Source organism: Sinohyriopsis cumingii, chromosome 15 (genome assembly GCF_028554795.1).
Source record: "Sinohyriopsis cumingii isolate HCF-2022 chromosome 15, ASM2855479v2, whole genome shotgun sequence".
In the NCBI taxonomy this organism is placed as follows: Eukaryota; Metazoa; Mollusca; class Bivalvia; order Unionida; family Unionidae; genus Sinohyriopsis; species Sinohyriopsis cumingii.
In genome coordinates this window covers 82,982,813-83,007,856 of record NC_142975.1, presented here as the reverse complement: position 1 = coordinate 83,007,856, position 25,044 = coordinate 82,982,813, and the positions used below count along the sequence as shown (strand labels likewise).

Below are 25,044 nucleotides of genomic sequence, written 5' to 3'. Positions count from 1 at the left end.
TGAGAGAGAGATGACATTAAGTGAGTTAATCTTTTTCAGGCAGGTTAAATGAGAGCAGCAGAGTTAGCTCTTCCATCATCCATTCAAAGGACAGTCCTGAAAGAGATCAGACTGGTAACATGTTTTCTAACAGTTTGTCCGACTTGAGAATGAACGGAGCTCACAAGACAAATGGCTTCTCCAGATCATGGTAAGTTTATGAATGTCCAATAAATTTTGAGCATAAAGTTGTCAGATCTCTACATCTGTTATTTTGTTCAGTGCACATACATTTAGCAATGGAGGGCTTGATAGAGCATGTCAGTTGCAAAAGTCATTTGGATGAATTGTACAACCGAATGCCTCAATAACTCTTGATTTTCCGTAAATTGGTATCACTTCAACCCTCCAAACTGTCAGTATTTTCAGTCCTTTCATTTTATGGATAATAGGTTCATCGTCCAGATTTAATGGTGTAAATTTTTACAAATTCATTCTTGTATCTTAATCACAGTCAAGTGATGAAACACAGAATACAATGAAGTTACGATATCTGGGGGTGCATTCAATTTAGCTGAATATCCCATTGTCATATTTTCAGTCAAATGCAAAGAACATGATACTCATGTATTGTAATTAGGTTAATCGAACACTTCTCATCCTCTTGCAAAAAAAGCTAAGAATGTACAGCAGACATTATGCTGATGTGGAGACAGTAAAGCAAGCAATAACTGAAATCTCGATCTCAAAATTTTTATTCCAACATTGTCTTAGAAAAGGCCTGCTTTTTTATGCACAATTCAAGGCCTTGATTGATGATAATTTCCATAATTATTCTGTTACTTTCATTTAAAAAAGCCTGTAGATTTACATTAGTTGTCTTTTACATGTTAAGATGCCTTTTGAAATAAATTTGTCATGAATAAAACTTATATAAAATATCATTCAGGAAAGTTGAAGGGGATAACTTGATGTACTATCGTTTATGTGTGAAGATGCCATATGAAATAAATTTGTCATTAATAAAACATATGTAATATATCATTCAGAAACATTAACTATGTCACCATTCATTTTACCAGAAGTTGACTGATAATACTTTGATAATATTATGTTGTTTAGCAATAAACAAAACACACTGGAGGTAAAAATTAAGTGTTTTAAATAAAATTTAAACTCTATTCAGAAAATGTATTCATAACTGACTTTGGGCATCAGTGTATTGAACATCTTAGTATCAGCTCATTTTCTTTTGAATTTAAACTAACTAGTTTGTTTTTCCGATATTAATTTATTTGTGAGTCTTGTATTTCCAAGTGCTAGTACTATAGCTGGGAGTTCTTGGGAGAAAATCCATCAGATTTAGCAAACGTCCAAATATAGGGATGATAAGTGTAATTCTGGTATCAACATCAGACAAATCATGACGGTGGAGCTGAAGCTTGAACCTAGGCTTGGGCTTCCGTGGCCCCTTTAAGACTTGATGAACATTGATGCTTGGAGAAACGTGTATAATCATTATATTTAAATAAAAACAAATAAAAAAAATTAATTTTACATACAATTTAAAGTTTCTCAAGTGAAGGTGCACTAAATTAGCCTGACTTCTGGGCAGTGGACACGCCTGACCAGCTGAATAAAATGAATTATCATCTCTTATCAGAGCCAGCTTGTAAGATTTGTTGAGAAATAACCACTTTAGTAAATCATTCAGTATACTCTGCCATTCCTGAGGAATAGAGCTACTGTGAGATGCTTGGGAACTAATTACATGAAATTACAGGCAGGTAATTAAGTGAAATTACACAGATTCTAAATCATATTTTGATTGATACATAAATGAGAGTACACCCTGGTAGCTGTGGGCAGACAAGCTGAAAAATCCACTTTGCATCATTATCTCCAAAGCTCTGAATAAATAAAATAGATTCGAGCCAGAGAACATATCTTCCCTGCTCAGACATTTTTTCTTTGTTAGACTGTAAAATCTGGTAGGATTGTCACGTTTTCAGTCAATACATGTGCAATTTGAATGCAAGATTCATTTCTTTGGATGCATCCATGAAAAGAGTAAAGTACACCAGAAAATCAGTTGTGTATGAAATCTAATAACAAACTTTGATACAAATACATTAATACACCATCCAATAAGGTTTGCTCAACTACTGCAACAATACTCCATGTGGAACGAGACGAAACTAATTTACATTGACAAAGTCAGCAGCGTACAATCAGGCATGATGAACGTGATCCAAAGCTCTTTTTCCCCACTTTATGGTCTGCACTTTAGATCAAGTGAAATGATGGGACAGTACGGTCATACCAGATAATTTATGATCTGCACATTGACTGACTGAGCACAAGGTTGTGTGAGCATTTTTAGACTAAAAACAGTACTTTATTTCCTTGCGATATGGACTTTTATTACCAGAGGATTTGATTTCGTTATTAGAGTCTATCCAAAGCCTAATCTAACAAGATGATGCCAATTAATATTCAGATAAAAAGCAGCAATTACCTTTCTTTAGAAGGATTAAGTACCAACTTTTATATAAAATACACGGTAATTCCTTGTTAATTTGCACAAAATCAGTTGAATAAACTGATGAGTCTGGCTTATTTATGCCATCTGCCAAATGTTGTTTGTGTATGTATGTATTGCAAGATTAATAAACTTATGTCCATGTCTCCAAATTAAGGGACTATGATTTGCAGTGATTAGAGAGAATAACTCTATGGATTTTCTTGATGGTCTGTGCTAATGTAAGAAATCTATCCTGTTGGAAACTTTCAGATCTAAATGAATTTGGAGCCCTATAAGATTTTATAGTATCATAGACCTGAGCACTAATGCCAAATACTGAAAATAAAGAAATGAAGATTAGCATGAAGTGCTAAAGTGTACTCCGCTACCACAGAATGAACAATTATGCTGTCAAATTTTGTTGAAAAATGCAACATGAAAGGTCCTTTGTTAAAGGGAGATAACTTGCTATACCTTGTTTAATCAGGATTAGCCAAGAGTCACTGGATAGTACCTCCCTGCTGCATACAGACAGTGAGGGAACTGGCACACATGATGGACAGTACCAGGATATTGACGATGACTCCCTTTTGTCAGATTTCAAGATGCCAGATATCTCGGTAAGCGCACCAGTTAACCATTCGAAATAAAATTTAATTTTCACACTTAATTTGGAAAAAAGTTTAATGCCACTTATAATGCAATTTTATTTTAACTACTTGGGAGTCATTAGTTAGAATCAAATAAATATTTGGAGGTTTATAAAACAAACCTTGTTAAAATGCATGGGTATTTTTCCAGATTGGATGTCTGTAAAGTATAGTTTCCATTGTAGTTGGGTATTTTGACATAATAACAATTGCTGCCGGAGATATTTCACATCAGTTGAACTCGATTTGATGTTAGCATGCAAAACCAATAAAAGAAAATCAGAAGGGAAATTCACATGACAAGAACACAATTGAAAATATTTCATGTCATCACTACCTTATAAACATTGACATGCCTTGTTTGAATTCATAATGTATGTTAATATAAAAATTAAGAGATATCACTAATGTGATATACTAAATTGTGTTTTTGCAGTCATCTTTTGACTTTGGTCCCTCCTTTATGGATGAAGTGTTGAAAGCGTTAAATGAAAAAGAGGCGGCGTTTGAAAGTAGCCAAAACAAAGCATCAAGTTCAAGCCCAAAAGAAAATCTGTCTAGAACCAGTCCAGATAGAAATCTATCCATCTCACCTCCTAAAGACATGAAGTTTCCACCACCACCAATTCCTGTTCAGTCTCCACGTGCTGCAGTAAGTATTGACACTTTGTACTTTTATTTTTAAAAAGAGAACAAGGAAGAAAACTTTTTTCAATAAAAGCAAATGCGCAGGGGCTGGTCTATGAGTTTTGCAATTTAGAATGTGTTCAGCACAATAGTCCATTGCAATAACAAACATTTCCAGTATAGTTCTAGCTAAACCCAAACATTGCTTTTTATTATATAGGGTATAGTGCTTCCACGAGCCATTTTAGGATTCTACCACACCTTGCCTTATCTTTCCCATGGCAGGCTGGGTTCTCTTTGTGCTGTTCTCATTTTTCAATTTGGCCATGTCTCCCTAACTAGTGTTGCCCCTTTTTATGGTTGCGTAATGCCCATTCGATTTTCTCATGAACATAAACAGTTGCTTGCATTCACAGTTTAATTACATTTATTAAGATCATAAGCAGCAGTTTATACCAGTGCCCAAAGGTTAAGGTTTTGCTGTTCTAATTCTACTACTACTACTACTACTACTACTACTACTACTACGGCTGCTGCTGCTGCTGCTACTACTTTATCTTTAAAGGGTCACTTCTGATTACCATGTGGTAATCCACTCTGTTTAGTAGGTCACTGCTTATTACCAAGTGCTAATCCACTCTTTGTAGTGGGTCACTGCTTATTACCATGTGCTAATCCACTCTCTAGTGTATCGATTCACTGCTGATTACCATGCAGTGATTTGTAAAGGAAGGAGGTCTCGGTTGATTGGAACTGTGTGTATTCACTGGTCAACATTTTGACGTGCCAGTCAGTAGATGTGATTAAAAGATCTGTCCCAACTTGAGCTGTCTTTGCAGTCGATGGTTGGCTATTTTCAAATTTTGTTATTCGAAATGACTGGCAGATTATTGTCCATTCATCCAAGAAGCTACAGCTACTCTCATGGATTAAATAAAGGTAAGTTACAACCTCCGCATGTGTCTATAGCTAAAACTGAAAATAAACTAAGTGATTAGCAAGTTTAATGCCAAAATGCAGTCCATCAAATGGAGACTAAAAGAAATGGAGAAGGAAAAGGCATATACAGCAGTTACGAATGATTTAATATCATCATTTCATCATCATTCCGTACCATTCTGCAATTTCATTCTTAAGGAAGCAATATACAGTGGTCTGATTCTGATCACAATCTAAAAGTAAAATTGCATCTGTGATTTTCTACAGTCTCAGGAAACTAAATTAGAAACATGACAGTGTAATATACTGATAGATCCTGACTATGTAAATTACTTCACCTCTCTTGTCCTCATATGTTTTTGTCTTTCTCATCAAATTCAATGTACATTAGTAAGTCTTAATTACTTTGTATATCTATAATTGCATACAGGAAGATAACTTATTCTTATTATGACAATTGCTTAACATTTGAATATGGTTGTAAATCATGTACATAAGAGAACGTATGTATGGACATCTCATGCTGCCTGATCCCAATCAAAACATGACATAAAAAAATGATCATTCTTTAATGGCAGTAGAGACACCGTGATAATACCATTGACAGGCTCAAATATTTATATTGCTGTTTCTTGACATTAATGAAAAGTAGAGATCAACAGCAGGTGCATTGTTTTAATTGTCAAGTTGTCTTTACAGTATAATTTTGAGTACTATAAAATTGTAAAGGTGTTTTCTTTATGTGGCAGTCAGTTATTATATATACATAGCTATATGGATTTTGGTGGAAAGATAAGAGATCACATTATCATTTTGAATTCAGAAGAATATTTGGTCAAAGTTAGTGATTTTAAACATTACAATACAATTTAAACCCACCCCCCCCCCCCATACCCCTGCTGCCCTTTTTTGAAATATCTTGAAATATCCCATATTGGATGGATGGTAATGGTGACATGGGGGTTTGCACCAAAAGTCTGAGATCTTGTTGCTTCTACATGAAAATGGTTCCATTCTGATATCTAATATTACTACCATTGCAGTCATCTTGAAAATTTGTTATTGCTACTTCACCTGAATGGAAATTCATATTTATATGGTTTTCACCAAAATGCTTCTCTTATAATGTCAGTGCTACAATAATGCCAATTTAACAATCTGGTCACCATTGCAATCATTTTGAAAATCTTGTTACTGCAACAACTCCCAAATGGATGATCTTGTTAACATGGGGATTTTACCAGAAAACTTTGTGGTTGGTCCTGTATGAAAATGATGCTGATGTAGCATCCAGTATCATCGCCATGGCAGCCAGCTTCAAAAGCTTGTTATAGCTTCTTCTTCAGAATGGATGGTTATATTGACATGGGGTTTTCACTGAAATAAGATACCTAGTTGGTCCTGGATGAAAATGTGCCAGTCTTGTGTCCAATATGACCACAGTGACAATCCTCAATAACAGCCATCGAAAATGTGCCAGTCTTGTGTCCAATATGACCACATTGACAATCCTCAATAACAGCCATCGAAAATGTGCCAGTCTTGTGTCCAATATGACCACAATGACAGTCCTCAATAACAGCCATTGCTTCTCCTCCCTAATGGATGGTTATATCAACATAGGATTTTCACAGAAAGACTTTTAAGATGTCTGGTTGGTCCTAAATGAAAAATCTGATCTTACATCCAATGTGTCCAACATGATGGCCATTTTGAAATTGTTATTATCACCCAAGGATGTTGGAGATGGTTTCAATACCGGGCAATTAAAAGGAACAGTGATTTTATCTTCGATTCCTTGAAAACAATTTCATCCTTTAGAGCATCAATCCTTTGACCTGAAAAAACATATGGGAAGCCCTGTTGCCCGTGTCCATCTGTTCTTTAGCACAAGTTATTGGTGTTATTCAAATTTCATGGAGGATTGCCATAAAACTTGATACACACATTCATCCCAAGTTCATCCTCAATGAAAATGTTGTTATTTGAACATCTGGAAATCTTGAAAATATTGTGTTGTACTTAGCACTCCTAACAGATGGTCATATCAGCAGCAGGTTTTCAATAAAAGATTTCTTATGATGTCTAGTTGTTCTAAAGTAAAATGGTACAGCTCAGACATTCATTATATCTGCCACAGCAGTCCTTTGGAGAAAGTCATCTCAACATTGGGTTTCACCAGAAGACTTCTTCTTGTAATGATTAGTTCTAAATGAAAAAGATGCTGATCAGGCCTTCAATATGGCCACTATGGTAGCCATATTGACAATCTTGTTTTCACTACTTCTTTATGGATGGCATTTCAGCATGGGGGTTTTCTCCAAAAGACCTCTTATGTCAATCATCAGATACCTAGTTTATGTCAATCATCAGATACCTAGTTTATGTCAATCATCAGATACCTAGTTTATGTCAATCATCAGATACCTAGTTTATGTCAATCATCAGATACCTAGTTTATAACAGGCTACATCTTAGTTTAAATCCCTTTCTTTCACTGGTAACATTAAGAACTTGAGGAACCAAAACTTTGTGTTAGCGATATTTTAGAATTTTTGAAGTGTTGGTATTTCTGTAGAAAACGGTATTGCTATGAAATACTCTTAATTTAAAAAAAATGTATTGATCTGAAATCATTTTTTGGTTTGGTGTTTTGTAGCCCAACAAGTAGTTTGGTTAGTCCTGAGACATTTTAAATATAATGCCATGCAAGTGAACACTTCACATTGGCTGACCTGGATAAGTTCAGTACTTGTAGTAGGATTTGAACCAGCATCCTTTTGGTTGCTGGCACCCTGATCACTCAGTCACTACAGCTCATGCCTAAATTAGGCACCTCATGTGTTGTTTAATGCCATTCGTCAGCACCTGATTGGATATACATGGTGGCCAGTATATTTGGTGGAGGAAGAACCTGGGAAAACCGCAGGTAGAACTAACAACTTGTGGGAAGCTACTGGCATGCTTTTTCACATACCCACATTGGCTGACTCTTATGTGTTCAGCCTATTCTACATCTTCAAGTGGGCGAAGGGTGATCTGGAATTGTTTTTTATTGTGAAGGACTACTTTATGCAGGTAACTTTTCTGTACTTAATTACTTTTTGCCCCATTATTTTATGTAATATTTATCAAACAAGTGTTTTGACATGACTTGCTTTTTATTGTGTTTTTTTAGCTTCATTGGCCAGAAGAGCTTGGGGGATGGTGTGTTGTCTATCTTGAAAATATTGTTGTCAATACTCATCCTGAATAGATGGTCATATCATCAGTTTGTTTTACTAAACAACTTCTTAAGAAATCTAATTGGTCTGTATGGTGCCATTCAGATAGTCAATGTGCCTGTTACTGTGGCCATCTTGAACATCTTGTTATTACTATTTCTCCTGAAGGAAGGGTCATATCAGTATGGGGTTTTCACTTCAAGACTTCTTATGATGTCTTTTTTGGATGTAAATGATAATGGTGCTGATCTGTCATATTGGCCATCTTAAAAATCTTGTTATCACAAATCTAGATGGCATTTGAAATGATTTTGTATTGACACTAATGCTTTCACTTAAAGACGTATGATGTCTAGTTATTACAACATAGAAATGATGCCAGTCTGATATAAAATATGTCCACCATGGCATCCCTCTTGAAAATTTGGTTATCATTACTTTCCCAGAATGGAAAGTCAAATCAACATAGGCTTTCCACCAGAAGACTTCTTATGATGCTTGGCTGGTTCTAAATGAAAATGGTGCAGAGCTGACATCCAGTATGTCTACCACAGCAGCTAATTTGAAAATCTTGTTTTTGCAGAGGAATATCAAAGATGGTTTTAACACTTAGCAAGAAAGAATTGGTCTTTTCTCTAATTCCTGGCAATTATTTTAAGCCAGTCGAGCACCAGACCCTTCATGGGACTCCTGGTTAAAAAATAATTATGCAGGTGGGTAGTGTCTGGCTTAAATGTTGATATCACCAGGCCCATAAGTTCAAGTGAGCTTAAGGTAGTGTAGTGCATTACCCATGATTAGTTGCTATGTTCAACTTGTTCTTAAAAACAGCCCCACCAAACCAGACTTTGCAGAGAGCATTCTGGTATGTTAGCTTTTCAGTATAAATCAGTCTGTTTCTGAAAACAGAAGCCTTTAACACATTAACCCCTGGAGTTTTTTGTCATATTTGCCTGAAAATCGAGTAGGAAACACATTTTGTAAGCTATTTCTGAATAGACTCGAAAACACCAAACCCCAGTCATCTTTAAATAACATACTGCCTAGTTGTGTTAGAAACATCGATTTTCGTTGGCTATTTGACTTGCGCATAAGCAGAAGGGTAAAAGTTGGACTATTTTTTATATTTTATTTTGCTGTTGTTGTTGTGGGGTTTAACGCCATTTTTCAGCACAAGAAAGGCTATGCATGGCAGCCAGTATTAATGGTGGAGGAAGAACCCGGAATGAACCACTGACCCTCGAGAAGCTACTGGCAAGCTTTCTCACATACCCACATAGGCCGAACCAGCGACTCGAACCCACGCAGACAGAGGTGAGATGGCAGTGATCCGTAATGGTGAGCGCTTTAGACCACTTGTATTTTGCTAAATGGAGCTATTATTTTTGTATGGAGACCACTCTTTATTCCAAATGCCCATCTTATCCTACTTTTTGCAAAGGCTCATCTGTCTGTTTGCAGTTCATACCGGTTTGCCTTAGATCTGAGACCAAAAAGTCTAAAATCCGGACACAAAATCGGATTCCGACCACAGGCGAATTTTGGGTAAAAAAAAAATGGTCGGGTCCAGAAAATGCGTTTTTTCTACCTGTATTTTGTAGTGCGACTAGATATTCCAGATTATTTGGTATCATTGTAGAGCTACATCTGTCTACCTTTCTATAATACCACCCACTTTAGTGTATCATGCATGACCATGATGCTACAGAGCTCGGCAGTAGGCTACTACTTCCTGCCCCGTAAAGTTGTCGCTAGGGGTTAATGTGTTAAACGACTTCTATACAAAGACAACTCAACATCATTTCACCAAATATAGCTGAATGTATTTTAGCATAAATTCCTTTTAGTTTTATAAAATATCGATCCACTATAAAATGTTGTCTCCATTACTAAAAACTGAATAAACTTTAAATAACTTTTTCAGAAACAAGTCATTAAATTCTCCTCAGCTTTGATAAAAAGCATCATAAGACGAAGGTCTTTCAAATTTGGACCAGTTATGCTGATATACCATCAAATATGGCTACCATTGCTAAATATAGAAATTTTACAACTTTTTCTCATCTAAAGAAAGTATTTGGCATGAAGACCTATAATTTTGCTATAACTGATACTGAGCCACCTTAAAAAATGGCAACTATTACTAAAAATAGAAAAACCATTAGGACATGTTTTGAATGGTCACTGAACCAATATTGACTAAATTTGACAGCATTTGTGCATAAAAGTGTTAATTATTATACAAATGATGTTGTGCTGCCATCAAATTTGGCCAAAGTTGCCAAAAACCTTCAAGCACATTTGTTAAAAATATTGCTGAACAGAATTTGACCAGACTGGACAAGAAGCATCCTGGCATGGGGGTTGCGAGTGGACGAGTGGTCTAAAGCGTTCTCCATTACGGATCATTGCCATCTCACCTCAGTCTGCATGGCTTCAAGTCTAGGATTTGGCCAATGTGGGTATGTGAGAAAGCTTGCCAGTAGCTTCTTGTGGGTCAGTGGTTCTTCCCGGGGTTTTCCAGGGTTCTTCCTCCACCATTAATACTGGCCGCCATGCATAGCCTATCATGTGCTGAAAAATGGCGTTAAACCCAACAACAACAACATCCTGGTATGGTGGCCTAGCCATTGTATGAAAAATACACCAATCTACCAGCAAATGTGACCACATTGCTAAAAGAGAAGTTAAAGGATCCCTTAGAAACCACTGAAAATAATTTGATGGAGAAGATCCTTGCATGCAGTCCTTTTAATTTTATACCATTTACAAATAATTTTAATTCACTGTGAAATATTGCCATGGTTACTAAAAGAGATTTTAAAAAAGGTTTAAACAATAATTTATCAATTATGCTATACAGAATTTTGTTAAATTTAACAGGAAGCTTTCTGAGAAGATGGCTTTTAAAAGTTTACAAATGATGCTGATTCATGATAAGCTATGATCAGTTACTGTAAATAGAAAATTATTTTAACAGCTTCTCAAAATCTGCCCCTAAAAATTGGACCAAATTTGACAGCAATAATGCGAATCAGGTTAAATTTGCCATCAAATATGGCTGATGTTACTAAAAATAGACAATCATTTAATGTCAGTAGGCTACATAGTTTAAAACTGTTATATGCACTTTTGATGCTGATATGTTCCATATCACCTGCATAATACAAATAGATGGTTAAGAAAAGAAAGATATAAGGAAGCAAAAGTCCGCATCAGAACAAGGTTCATACCCAAAAAATCATCACTGAAAAAGGAAGAAAAAACTGTTTATCAGCAAATTTGACATTTTGTATTTTGTGTTTATTATTGTGCTTGTCTTGGTGGTGGCTCATTATACTGATAACTTTAGAGTCTATATACATGTCTTTCTCTCTGTCCATCCACACTCTAGATTAACCTCCTTGTTCCAAGTTTTTTTTAACTTGGCTAAATACAACCTCTAGTGAAGCAAAATAGTGAAGTAGCATACAAAAACATGGCATGTTTTCCATCTGCTTACTCTTGTACTACAATGAAAACTGACTTGCTTTAAAAGGCTTCTTTTTCAGACTTGTTTGCTCATATTTCCTTTAGATTTGCAGTACAGATATTATAGCAGTAATATAAACACTGTACACAATGCAATTTATTTTTGATCGTTTCTCCAGGATGAACAAGAAATAATTTTTATTGTAAATATTTTATCGCACATATATGCAGATATTTTGTGACACATTTATGCAAATATTTTGACACATTTTTGCAGATATTCTGTTCAGATATTTTGTGACACATTTATGCGGATATTTTTTGAGGCATTTTTGCTTAAATTCATACTTCATTGCCCTGAGGCAGAATGAGTTCCATAATTTTACACATTTGAAAAATCCATTTAAAGAAATGTTACTTTAACAAAGCAAGTTGTATGCCATCATAGTGCATACTTCTAGATTAACATTTTCCAGAAGAATTTTTCTTAATAAAATGGCTTTCTTATTTGTATTTTGCTATTTAAGCTTGTCCAACATATAATAGAAACTTTGGTGATGGATTCAGCCAAATCTGCCAGCCATTCCTAAAGAGCCAACACTTTCCAAATTTTGATTTGTGTACTCCTGTAACACCATAAGGAGTCACAGCGTTACATGTGTCCATGTGTTTGTTGATATGACGCATCTTTCATAATTTAGATTCTCCTCAATAGTTTTCCAAGGATCATGGATAGAATGCAGTCGGTTTGAGTTTATCAAGATATTTTTTCATCATTTTCTGTCAGAAATTGACAAAGTGTTGGCTTGTGTTTGAGTTTTCCCATGCACATTCAGCGAAGCTTTTTATTGTCTGTTATATTTTGTTGGCAGTGGCATCCATGTTGGATAAAAACATTCTGGTTGTCAAATATTTGCAGGTATACATAGCATCCTGTTCACCTGATCATATAAAAATTTCTTTAAAGTTTTTAAATTAGTTGCTTTTTGAAAATTGATTACAAGGCACTTTCAGCAAGGAAAATAAATATTCACTACGGTGTAGTTTTCAGCATTGTGATGAAGTTGCCTTTCATTAACCTGCCAAAGTTAAATGGTTAAGTAGATCACATTTATTATGATAATTGTTTTCACCACTTGAGATTTTCTAAATTATTAAAAATTTTATGGTTTACCCATGTACCTTGATTGATTAATATAGCTTTTCTTTCAGGAGTCTTGTTGTGACATGAAGCCAGAACCCAGGAAACAGGCCAAAGTAAAGCCGATGTCAGCATCGGAAGAGAAAATGATCGATGATGCTATGGCTCTGGCTAATGAACTCGACAGACAAAATTCCATGTCACAAATGGTTAATGATAAGCAGGGATCACCTTCATCTCCCACATCGGATAAAGTGTCTGATTCAGAGAGTGGTTCGGAATCACCAAGATTGCTGTCAAAAATAAAAATGTCAATCAAGCGTAGCCCCAAAATCGAGCGTAAAAGGACGTTCTCAGAAGAAATGGCTACACGCAGTGAACTTGATGAGTCTGTGCCACCTGAGGCACAAGAAGCCTATAATATGTTAGTCGTTCATGGTTCTGCCAAGGATGTGTCAAAAAATAGGCAAAGGTCCAATGACATTGTCCAAAATGAGATTGGAGGATCACAAAGGGATAGTGTTGGGAGTGGGTTGGGGTTTAACTATTTTGATAGATCCTCTAATGCATCTAGTAGTTCTCAAACACCTGATCGAAACTCTCAATCTCCAGATCGGAGAACACCAGATAGATCTTCACCAGTCAAAAATATATCTAGGTCTTCCTCTGAAAGAGCTTCTGTATCCCCTCCATCCAATATTGGGAGAAACTCTAGTGAGAAAGAAGTAACCCCAGACAGAAAAATTGATCGACCAGTTCCCCGCCCTCGACTTGAGGCTAAACGGTCAGAAATACCTGTGCCTAAACCTCGGCCTGAAATTAATCGAGTGGAACCCACACCGCGACAACCTCCTCCACCCATCCCTGAAAAAGTAAAGAGGGCCCAAGAAACAACAGAGGAAAAAAAATCATTTTTAGATACAGCTTTAGTAATCAATGAGGATGATTTTAAGTTATCTGAGGAATCTGTTAGTGATAAAAAACAAATTGATATTTTACGAGTTGATTTGCCTGATTCTAAAGAGGATAATTTAAATGCCAGTTGTTCAGGCATGGAATTTGAATGGTCAGACAGTGCCCAAGAGACTTCCAAAGACGCATCACAGAAATCTGGAACTTTCGATGAAGAGTTCTCGGAGCCATCGCCACGAGAAATCATGAGTAAATTAGCTCGGGAAAGTAGATTACGACGCTCTATTGAACATCAGAGAGGTCTAGTGGGAGAAGGTGATGCAGCGCCAAACAGAAATTTACGTGCTCCTCAAGGAATTCCAGGAAAGAGTTTTGCAACCTCGGGTTCATTAGGAGATGATAATGATGAGGTAGATACCAACCCCTTGCGAATGCTTCGTGGAGGTGCAATACCAATACGTGGTGGCCGTGGTGGATCAGGTACTAGATCTTCAAATCTACAGTATCCCAAAATTCATATCTCTTCCACTCCAGCTTTTCATCACTCTCTTAGTGTAGACACAGGTAGTGATCACTTGGCCAGTGTTCAAAGAGAAGCAGATGCTAACTTTCCAGGCAAGAATTCTAATTCGCCTGGTCCAGCTCTTCCTCCAAGGTGTTTCAGTGTGTATGACAGAATTGAAACGGACACTCCTAACCTTCTTCCTCTTCCTCCCAAAAATCCAAGAAGGCCAGCAGTAGAATCCTTAAAGACTCGAGAGCGAAAATATCCACTTGTTCTCAATAATAGCAATGAAGGTCACCTGTCTGTTGTTACTTGTATTACTACCACTGCATCCTTGTCTGAATCTTGCCAAAGCTCAGCATCCCCAGTGATAGCTTGCAGCCCTCTTGCAGACAATCACTCCGCTTGCAGTCCCCTGCATGACTCTGATAAGGGTTCATACCCTGATCTTCCTCCTGCTCCTCCTCCTCCTATTGAGCATGATAACGATGAATGCACCCTAGACGATAGTGTTTTTGAGGGCTCTGACAGCCCACAAATAAGCAAACGGAATTTTAACCTTTCTAGGGATGGGGGATCATCTGGAGCATCTACGTTCCCTCGTGGAATGAAATTTGGGCTTCAGAACGTCAAGTGGAATTTAGAGCAACTAGGATTTTACAATAATGGTGATCCGTTCTGGGTAAAAAGTGTTGTATTTGATGACAGGAGTTATTCGGATAGGAGTGCTAGCACGGATGCCGAAGCGTCCCCCCTAATGCTTGCTAATTACAAAACCAATTCTGAAGGCGTCAGCTATGAAGACTTGCTAGATTTTGCACTAGATAGGTAAATGTTGTGCTGTAATCCTTTGAAGCTTTACGTGTTTAAATCTATGCAGTGAACTGATTTTCATCCTGAATAGAGAGTTTATAAGTTGGAAGGTAAATCTTTGTAATCATCAATTATCCACAACTAGAGCTTTGCCCATGAATAAAACTTTCTGTCAAACTTAAAAGGAAAATGTTTTTTTTAATGATGTTGTTGGATAAAGTTAGCTTAATATCTTCTTTATTACATACTGTCACTGTTAAATCAATCCTTCACATTTCTTGTCTTCCTTGATAAAATTGTTTTTGTTTGCATGTTCAAAAACTTGAAGATCATCTTCCATTCCATGAGAGATTTGAATTATTTCATGGAGTCTGAATTATTAATTTGACCAGTCCTTAATGCCATATAATTTTTGTAGTAATAGCTTAAAACATTTAATAATAATGTAAGCTCTCTATTCATATTGTGGTGTGGAGAACTATATTTGGAAACTTCTTAAAAATATGTATTGATAGAGACAGATTATAGAGTTACCATATATGCCCTGTTAGAAGTCAGGTCCAAGTGCAAACAGTATAGTTCCTGATCTTGCCATACATAATGAACTGGCAGATCAGGGTCTGTGTTGTTTATTCTACTGATTACTCTTAACAAACTGCATTGATAAAAGATCTACCAGTGCCTTGTACAACAGCAGATCTCAAGCTGTGCACTTTATCTTTGGATCCTATTTTTAACTGAGTACAGTAATTCTCTTAGATCTTGAAAAATTCTCATATTTTTGAACAAGGAATAGTTTCCAGTATAAAGTTCTCATGCACACCTTTGATTTTATAATTGGTTTGCTGTTTGATTGGTTGATTAACACCTTTTCTAAGACACCTTTTATATACCTTGCAAAAATGCCATCAAATTTTCTTCATTAATTCACAAGCTATTCAAAGTTTTTAAAAAAATGGGATGATGTTTAAGAGTATTTTCCAAAAAAGAAACTACATCCCATGTATTTTAGAGACAGCTATGTCAGAAAATCTAAATTAAAAAAAATTGGAAACAATTTACACTTTGTGTAATCAGTTGTGTTACAAGATTTTATCTACTTGTACATATTTTGATTAGTGTTGCAAGTATAACTTCAGAGCCTTTTTTAATTCTTTTGAAAGTATCCAATTGTATTGTTCATTATATTCTCTTTGGATAGCTTGAGATGAGAAAACTTCATCTTTCATCCATGCATCATGTGTACCGTATTGGGAAATTAATTTTAATTTTAAACGTATTTAGCAAAAAGTGATATAAATGGAAACATATTCAGGAGTATTTTATGAATTGTACCTTAAGTCCATGCAATTTATGGCAATATTTAAAGTTTAAGATAATGTGAATTCGTTATTTATTTTAGTTCATTATGTACTATCATTAAACGTATCATCATTTGAATCACATTTCACAAAAGAGATGACTGTATATTTTTCAAACAAAAAGCAAAGAACATATCGGTACACTTCATCCATAATTCATTTTTCCCATCAATCATTAATCATTTATCATTATACATTCATAAAGTCAGTAATTAAGGATCATTTATTATTTGGTTAATAATCTAGTTATGCTTTTTTACAAAGCCTTGAGAAGATTAGTGGCATTACCATTTATGTTCAGGATTTATAAAGATACAAGTGATGTACACACTTGCATTAAAATGGGAAGGATATGGTTTTCCAATATAAAAATCTTTGTTAGTTATGAAGGTAAATTCCACACATTTCTGTGGTCTTTTAGTAAACTTGCCACATCTAACATTTATTATAAACCCATACAACTTGTACAATAAATATGGAATCATCTAGTATGCATATATCCTGTTAAAGTCCCTTCATGTGGAATAATGAGTTGATACTTGCAGGTCTTTTTTATTGATTATATATATATATATATATATATATATATATATATATATATATATATATATATATATATATATATATATATATATATATACACACACACACCACTCAGTAATTTGCGAACCTGCTTGTAAGACGGGGTCTGGCAATGATTCTATTTTTCCAAATGTAAAAATAACCCCAAAATTGGACCCTGTTTGCTGAACATTATGAAATTTATGATCAAAACTGACAAATGAAATTTTGATATATCACTCATTTTAATGTCAGAAATGGCAAGTAAGCAACTGGAAATTTTAATATCATGAAAATCTAGCTGTTAATAAAAAGTCATGTATTTTGTTAAATTTTCTTTCCAAATAACTTTCTCAGTACACTGTTTATGACAATATTGGACCAAATTTCAGTCAATGAAAACCGCTCTGGTGGCCTTGTAGTTAGAGTGTCCGCCTCAGATGCGGTAGGTTGCCGGTTGAAACCCAGACCGAGTCATTCCAAAGACTTATAAAAATTGTACAAACATCTGCCTTGCTAGGCATTCAGAATTAAGAGATTAGTGCTTGGACTGGTTGGCCGGGTGTCAGGATAATGTGAGTGGGTGGGACATCACGCTACATGTCTGTGGCATGATGACCCAGTGCTTGACATCACTACAGACTGCCACATTGCAGACATTATAACGATATGACTGAAAGGTGTTAAAGCTAAGTTAAAAATCAAATCACACACATTTTTATTTTCACATTGTCACATTGTCTTTTGTATCAGATGAAATCAAATAAAGGGGGAGAAATAAATAAGTTAAAAGGCATGCAGATTCAACCTATATAACTAATAGCTAGCAGTCATGTTTATGTGTCAGGTCAACTCATTTCAGTTGATCTAGTGAACAACGGTATAAATGCTATTATGTAAGTAAACTACCTAAAATTAGCCTACTCATTCATGAATGTGATCAAACATAGCAAGGCAGACAAGCAGGAGAGGGGCCCCGAATGGCCAAGTGGTCTAAAGCATTCACCGTTCCAGATCACTGCCATCTCACCTCTGACTGCGTGGGTTCGAGTCTCAGACTCAGCTAACAAGGGTACATGAGAAAGCCTGCCAGTAGCTTCTCGTGGGTCTGTGGTTCTTCACATGGTTTTCCAGGGTTCTTCCTCCACCAGTTATACTGGCTGCCACGTATAGCGCATCTTATGCTGAAAAATGGCATTAAACCCTACAACAACAACAACAAGCAGGAGACCTTGGTGAATAAAAAGTTTTGGTTAACAGATTCAGTTCATAATGGAGAGGCTGCTTCCAGAGTTAGTAGCAAACTTAAATTTTAAAATTCCTGATTTGGCAATCAGAAATTTCCTCAAGAATGAGAAGCTTCACCGTTACTTGAAATCAGATCATGGCACTGATATCTTACCAAGAGAGCAATTTTTTTAAAAAGATCAAGTTTCAGCTTTGACCGTGTTTTTCACAAAATTAATGTCTCTTGGCTTTTTTGCCACTCCTGTGGCCTTGTGGTTGGAGCGTCTGCCTCGGATGCGTTAGGTCATGGGTTCGATCCCCACCTGAGTCATACCAAAGACTTACAAAAATGGTACTAACAGCTGCCTCGCTTGGTGCTCAGCATTAAGAGGTTAGTGTTAGGACTGGCAGCCTGGTGTCAGAATAATGTGCCTGGGTGGGACATCATGCTACATGTCTGCGGCATGATGTCTCCGTGCTAGACATCACTATAAACTGCCACATTGCAGACATCATAGCAATATGACTGAATTTTTTTTAAAGCTACATTAAAAATCCAAATCACATCAGATCACACTCTTGGTTTTTAAAAAAAGGATTATTGCTGTGAATCAAAAATAACAAAAAGCAGTGACATACTACAATGTTTTCATATACATGTGGTTGTTCAAGCCGCTTAGTAATTTATACCATCAGATACAAAGTTTTCCTGACAGTAATTCACAATGTGATTATAAAACAAATATTCAGCCATTAAACAGTTACATTTACAGCCCCCTCATTTTCTCAGTGTCCAGCTATGATGGCATACCCTTAATTTTGTTTAAGTCCCTCTTTAACTTGGACCACTCTGGTGGGCTAGTGGTTAGAAGTCACGGGTTCGAACACCAGCCGAGTCATACCAAAGACTTATAAAACTGGTACTAGCAGCTGCCTCGCTTGACGCTCAACATTAAGAGGTTAGTGTTAGGACTGGTCAGCCTGGTGCCAGGATAATGTGACTGGATGTGACATCAGGCTACATGTCTGCTGCATGATGCCCCAGTGCTAGACATCATGTTAAACTGCCACACAGTAGACATAATAGTGATATGACTGAAAAATTGTTAAAGCTACATTAAAAATTCAACACTCCCCACACACATCCTTTTTAACTGATGTCCTTGCTAATAGTGCAGTCAATGTTTTGGGACCCCATTGTACACAAGCTGTTTAGCCTGTATTTGAAAATCACAACCCTAAAGACTTTTTTCAGTGCTAGGTTTTTGGATGCCTTCAGGTGCCATCACAACATTTACTTTGAGTTTCGTGATTCAAATATTGTCATTTAAAAGTCTCAGACCAATATATATAGTAAGTACCAGCTTCACAAAAAGCTATTTCTGTGTACAAAATTTACCAAGACAGGTGCTGCATGGAAAGAGAATTTTTTCAGTTTTTCTCTTTGTTCTAGTTCCTGTATTGCATTTTAGTTGCATTTTGCTTGCTTAAATGGGTGCTTCTGTTGTTTGTCTTTTGTTTATTTAAATGGTGAGTTTTCATTAGGCATGATGATATAGCGAGTCTTCATGACCTAGGTAGGAGTCGGCATTTTAGTATTACTTATTCCTTTTTGCTTTATTCCATCCGAGATACAGATGTATGCATTTGTGGGGGGTTGGACGGTGTTATATTTTTAGAACTTGACTAAGTTCATTGCGAAAAACTTAATTTTGTTACAACTGATATTTTTCATTTGATTGGCACTATTGCGGATATTCTGTGATAGGTCATGTCCACATGTCTGTCTGTCTGTCTGTCTGTCTGTTTTCCTTGTAACCTGAACTCAGCATGAACTAAATGAGAGAGAGTAAACAATATTTGGTATCATGTATTTGGAGAATGAGTCAGTAACATCATGGTAACACAGGATGCAGCCCCTAAGGGAGGAGGGTAAGAGTAACAGGTAACGTTTCCATTGGTAATATGGACTCTTTGTACCTGGAACTCCAAATATACTTGAAGTAAAACACAATTTATGCCAAACATTTTCATTTCTAGAATAGAACTTGTAATTGGTATATTGTTTTAAGGGATGTATAGATCTTAATAGCAATTAAGGTTTGAAATTTTACATATGATTTTGGGAAGGAGGTGGTGAATCAAAAATACAAAATCAAAAATACATTTTTTTAAAGAGCAGATATTTTTTTATGGATTCCATATAGAGTTGAATGCAGGATAAAGTTGTTTGTCACATGGAATATGCAGGGAATTTCACAAGGATCCTCAGAGGTATATAAAATAGACCCTAATTTTGAATTCAGAAATAATTAAGCAAAAAACTTGGATTTAATTATGACTGTCATTGGAGAACTCTTTCATTATACCAGATTCTTGATGCATGAATCAATTGAAAGAGAAAGCAGAAGGGATAGTCTATGCTATCTGTCCAAATCATTCAGAATTCCCAATTTTTGCCACTTGTTTCCTGAAAATGTTACTAATATCATTGGTTAAGTTAAGAATGGAGGTGGTTGCAGCAAGGGGAATAACTCTGTTTAGGCATAACTAGTGCTGCAGAAATGCCATCCATTCCAGTATGAGTGTAGTTATTTTCATTTTGTACATCAGACTGTCATTATGATGACAGATATCAGATTCCATTGTTCTGGTCCAGTTGTTTATATAGGCAAATAATATCTTGAAGAGATCACTGAAATGCTTATCTGGTTGTATATATATTGTTATGAAAGCCTAGCTAAGCACTTGTATTGCAAGATGATATCAGTTCAGTCTGTAGAGGCCACCATGGGTGTATATGGTTAAAGAACTTGTCTCCAATTGCCTTGGCTATAAATAACCTTCTTGTGTTGCTGTTCCATGGAAATCTGAGAAAATTTAAAAAAGATATTTAAATGAATAGTGATGCATGGATTATACTACGACCCAGATTTTGAAAAATATGTAGGACATTAACACTAGACTAGACAATTGCCATGCTATTGCAATCTTTTCTCAATCAACCTCATTGCTTCATAGTAGTTGGAAGAATATTTCAGCCAAATATCACCTTTATCCAGTAATGTTTGATTCTTAAAATACATATTGAATGAAAAATATTGTTCCTATTTTTATTTACAAGTTCATACTTTGTAATGCTTTCATTACTATTCAATGTTGGGTAGGGGTTGGCATCTCTGGTAGTGTACAGCAAACAGACGGGCTTAATTGTGTGTGCATGTGTATGTATGTATGTATGTATATATATTGCAGGTAGTATTTCCTTTTAGGCATGCATGTTGAATATTGTGACTGAATTTTATTACCCCTTTGCATGTTCCTCCATTAATTTGCATGCAGATCTATATCATTTGAATGTATGTCATGGCAGACTGGTCCTAGAAGTGTACGGATGATTTTAACTTGAAGCAGTTTTTCCGTAATAATACAAGTAACATAATGTAATGTAATTGATTCATTGATGCAGTTATTTGATTATAGCTCAATTCCACATCAATGTATGTACCCGTATCTAGGTATGTATCTAGTTTAACAGCACATCATCACAGTCATGGTTATATAGAGTGGATTAAACGTCAAAATGGTAAAAATCTTAAAACAAATTATAAATATGTTTATTTAAAAGGCATATCCAATGAAAATAGAGGTAAAAATACATAAAATCCTTGAAATATTGAGTCAGACTTCAAACTTGTCTATCATCCATTAGCACAAGTTTGTCATCACTGATCCTTGTCAACAACAGGGAGGATTACCATCAAACATTACAAACACATTCAACCCAAGTTATAGTGGTTCTCATTAAAAATGATGCCCCCGTAGGACATCCAATATTTCCACCACAGCAGAAAGTTTGCAAACGTTATGGGTACCATAGCTACATGGATGGTCATATAAACATGGGGTTTTCATTAAGACTTGCTATGATAGTTGTCCTAAATGAAATTCCTAATATGACCTCCAGTATGGCATTATGGTGGCCATCTTGAAAATCTTGTTTTAGCTACTCCATCTAGATTGGTAGTCACATTGACGTGGGGTTTTCACCTATAATTATGATGTTAATTTAAAATGAAGCTGGTGTTCATCTGCAGTGGCAGCCATCCTGAAAATCTTGTTATTGATAATCCTCCTAAATGCAAAGTCATAAGTTTTCACAGAATAACTTCTTTGTTGTTCCGTTGTCCTGATCTGATATCCTCTATGACTGCCATGGTCACTAAAGGACTTTTTATGATGTCTGTTTGGTACTAAATCAAATTGTGCTGCTCTGACCATCTAGAAATTTTTTTTTGAAGTTACTCCTCGATGAGGGTTGTATTGATATTGGGTCTTCACCTTGAGGCTATTTATGATGTCTGGATGGTCCTAAATAAAAATGATGAAGACATTGAAAATCTCGTTATCATTATGCCTTCTAAATGGAAAATCATATTGAGATGGGGTTGTATGCCTCCTAAATGGAAAGTCATCTTGAGATAGGGTATTATGCCTCCTAAATGGAAAATCATATTGAGATGGGGTTTTATGCCTCCTAAATGGAAAGTCATATTGAGATGGGGTTTTATGCCTCCTAAATGGAAAGTCATATTGAGATGGGGTTTTCACTGGAAGGTTTGTTATGTGTAGTTAATTCTAAACTAAAATGATGCTGCTTTAGCATCCTATATGGCCTCCATGAAATTCTTGTTGAAGGTAATTCTCTTAGATGATTGGACATGTTGACATGGGGTCTTCACCTTAGGGCTAATTATGATGTCTAATTAGTCCAAATGGAAATGGTGCTGGACTTGCATCCAGTGTGGCTACCACAATGGCCAACTTAAAAATCTTATTGTAAGTCTCCTTGAATGGATGTTGATGTCAGTTTGGCATTTGAACAAAAGGACTCTTATGAAGTTGAGCTGGCCTTGAAGGAAAATGGTGCCAACCTGACATCCAATATGGCCACCAGATGGTTTAAACAATCAGCAGCTAGAAGAAGAAACGGTCTTATCTTGGAATCCTGGCTATTATTTTGGGCCAGTGAAATCAGCCCCATTGCAGAACTATTGTTTCAATATAAACCACATTCTTTTAAAACGCGCAAGACTACTTTGGTGATACAGAAAACTTCATGATTAAGTTTACATCATTGTGAGGATAAAGATGGTATTATGTTTGATTTGCAGATGGCACTGTTGGTAGATCATTGGACTTGTAATGCAGGAGTCACAGGTTTGATACCCACCCCGGCCAACCCATATTGCCAGCTTCATTGTGTCCATGTGAAGGCACTTAGCTTTCATTTCTTCAACATGATACAGTCAATAAACTGTTGAAAGTGCCAATGAAAAGCAACCAACTGTTGCTTTTTAGATACACTGAAGGTTAAAATTGTCACCCATCAGGGGAACTTTTGTTGCATTCGCCACATTCGGGGCCTCGGGTGGCCAAGTGGTCTGAAGTGCTCACCATTACCAATCACTACCATCTCACCTCAATCCCTAATGGTTTGAGTTTGGGTTTTGCAAATGTGGGTATGAGAGAAAGCTTGCCAGTAACTTCCTATGGCTCATATGGGGGACTTTCCCCGTGTTCTTCCTCCACCAGTTATACTGGTTGCCATGTATAGCTTTCATATGCTGAAAAATGGTGTTAAACACACAACAAGAACATTCTCCAATTTCATGGTAATATGAGCAAACACCACCATGTTGGCCATGAAAAGTATATATTGCAGGTTGATAGAACTTAAATTGTACATCATATAAAAATGTAAACAGCAACATAAACCTATATGTAAGGAATTAAGTTAATTTTAAGGTACAATAGCATCAGGATTTTTATATATATATATATATATATATATATATATATATATATATATATATATATATATATATATATATATATATATAATTTTAAGGTTCAATAACATCAACCTATATGTATGGAATTAGGTCCGTCTTAAGTATAGTAACATCAGCCAATATGTATAGTATTAGGTCCATCTAAAGGTATGGAACCATAAAGCTGTAAGTATGAATTAAGTCCATCTTAGGATATGGTATCATAAATCTGTATGTACGAGTTAAGTCCACCTTAAGGTACATTTTCAAGGTACTGTATAACAAGAAGTTTTAGTAGTGACAAAGTGCAGCAAATATAGTCTCAAAGGGAGAGCACTGAAAAATCCTGTAAGAATATAAACTGTGAACTTTAAAATTACATTCAATCTAGATCCAGTTTTTCTTGAGGTAGCTTTCTTTTTGCGACAAGGCAGTGCTTTGCAGTTGCTTGAACCTAATAAAATGCTAGATGCTTTATTTGAAAGACAGACTTATTAGATGGTGATGGATTTTAATTTGCTTTATTTGTGAAACCATTGTTCAGTTTTGAACTGTAAATTAATGTAATTTGAATAGGTCTACAGCAAGTCTTCATAGCTGTTTTGCCAGCTAGAATCGTGTAAACAGCAAGCAGAATTTATCAGTATTCTAAAAGATTCAAAATATCCATGTTTATATATATTATATTTCTACATTATATAGAGCTTTCAGGTCATCATCAAAATAGTGCAATAATTTTCATTGAACAGGTGGATAATTTCTCCCTTTAGTTTAAGTTTTTCAATTTGTCCAGTAAATTATGGTTGAAAAGAGTGTTGGATAAAAAAATTTTTAGAAGAAAGGCATAGAAAAGGAAATCTTTTCCTTATGCATTAAGATAAAGCCAGTTCCACCAGATAATGAAAAAGGCATTCAGTTTTTTTATTTTTAGTCCCATTATCACAATAAAAGAAAGTATTGTGCAAGTCCTTTCATTTATTCATTTGTATACATTGGACAGTAAAAGACCAAGTCTGTGTTAGACACAATAGGAAGAGGGTTAGGATGGCAAGAATGTCCATGGATGTTAGATAAAAATTGAAGATGTTAAGAACATCCACGAGTTTAGATTAAAATTAATGGATACTTTGTTTTTCCTTACCTTAGGATGTATGGGAAGTTTTTACTCCCAGTCATATGATATCTTATCAGTATGGATGATTTTTACTGGTAGTGAAGAAAAATTAATAAGATTCACGATACCTCTAATTTCTTATTTGAAACTTGTGAAATCTAT

At 35.6% G+C, this 25,044-nt stretch overlaps 1 protein-coding gene across 1 annotated transcript in view; it reads left to right on the top strand.

Moving 5' to 3' along the window:
* Window positions 1-25,044, top strand: part of LOC149782207 (uncharacterized) — a 105,586-nt gene that overhangs the window by 60,674 nt on the left and 19,868 nt on the right. The window contains exons 12-15 of the mRNA XM_089935087.1: window positions 40-190; window positions 2,991-3,123; window positions 3,590-3,805; window positions 12,627-14,800. Of these exons, the coding sequence (XP_089791213.1) occupies window positions 40-190; window positions 2,991-3,123; window positions 3,590-3,805; window positions 12,627-14,800 (2,674 nt within the window). The remainder of the gene's footprint in view (window positions 1-39; window positions 191-2,990; window positions 3,124-3,589; window positions 3,806-12,626; window positions 14,801-25,044) is intronic.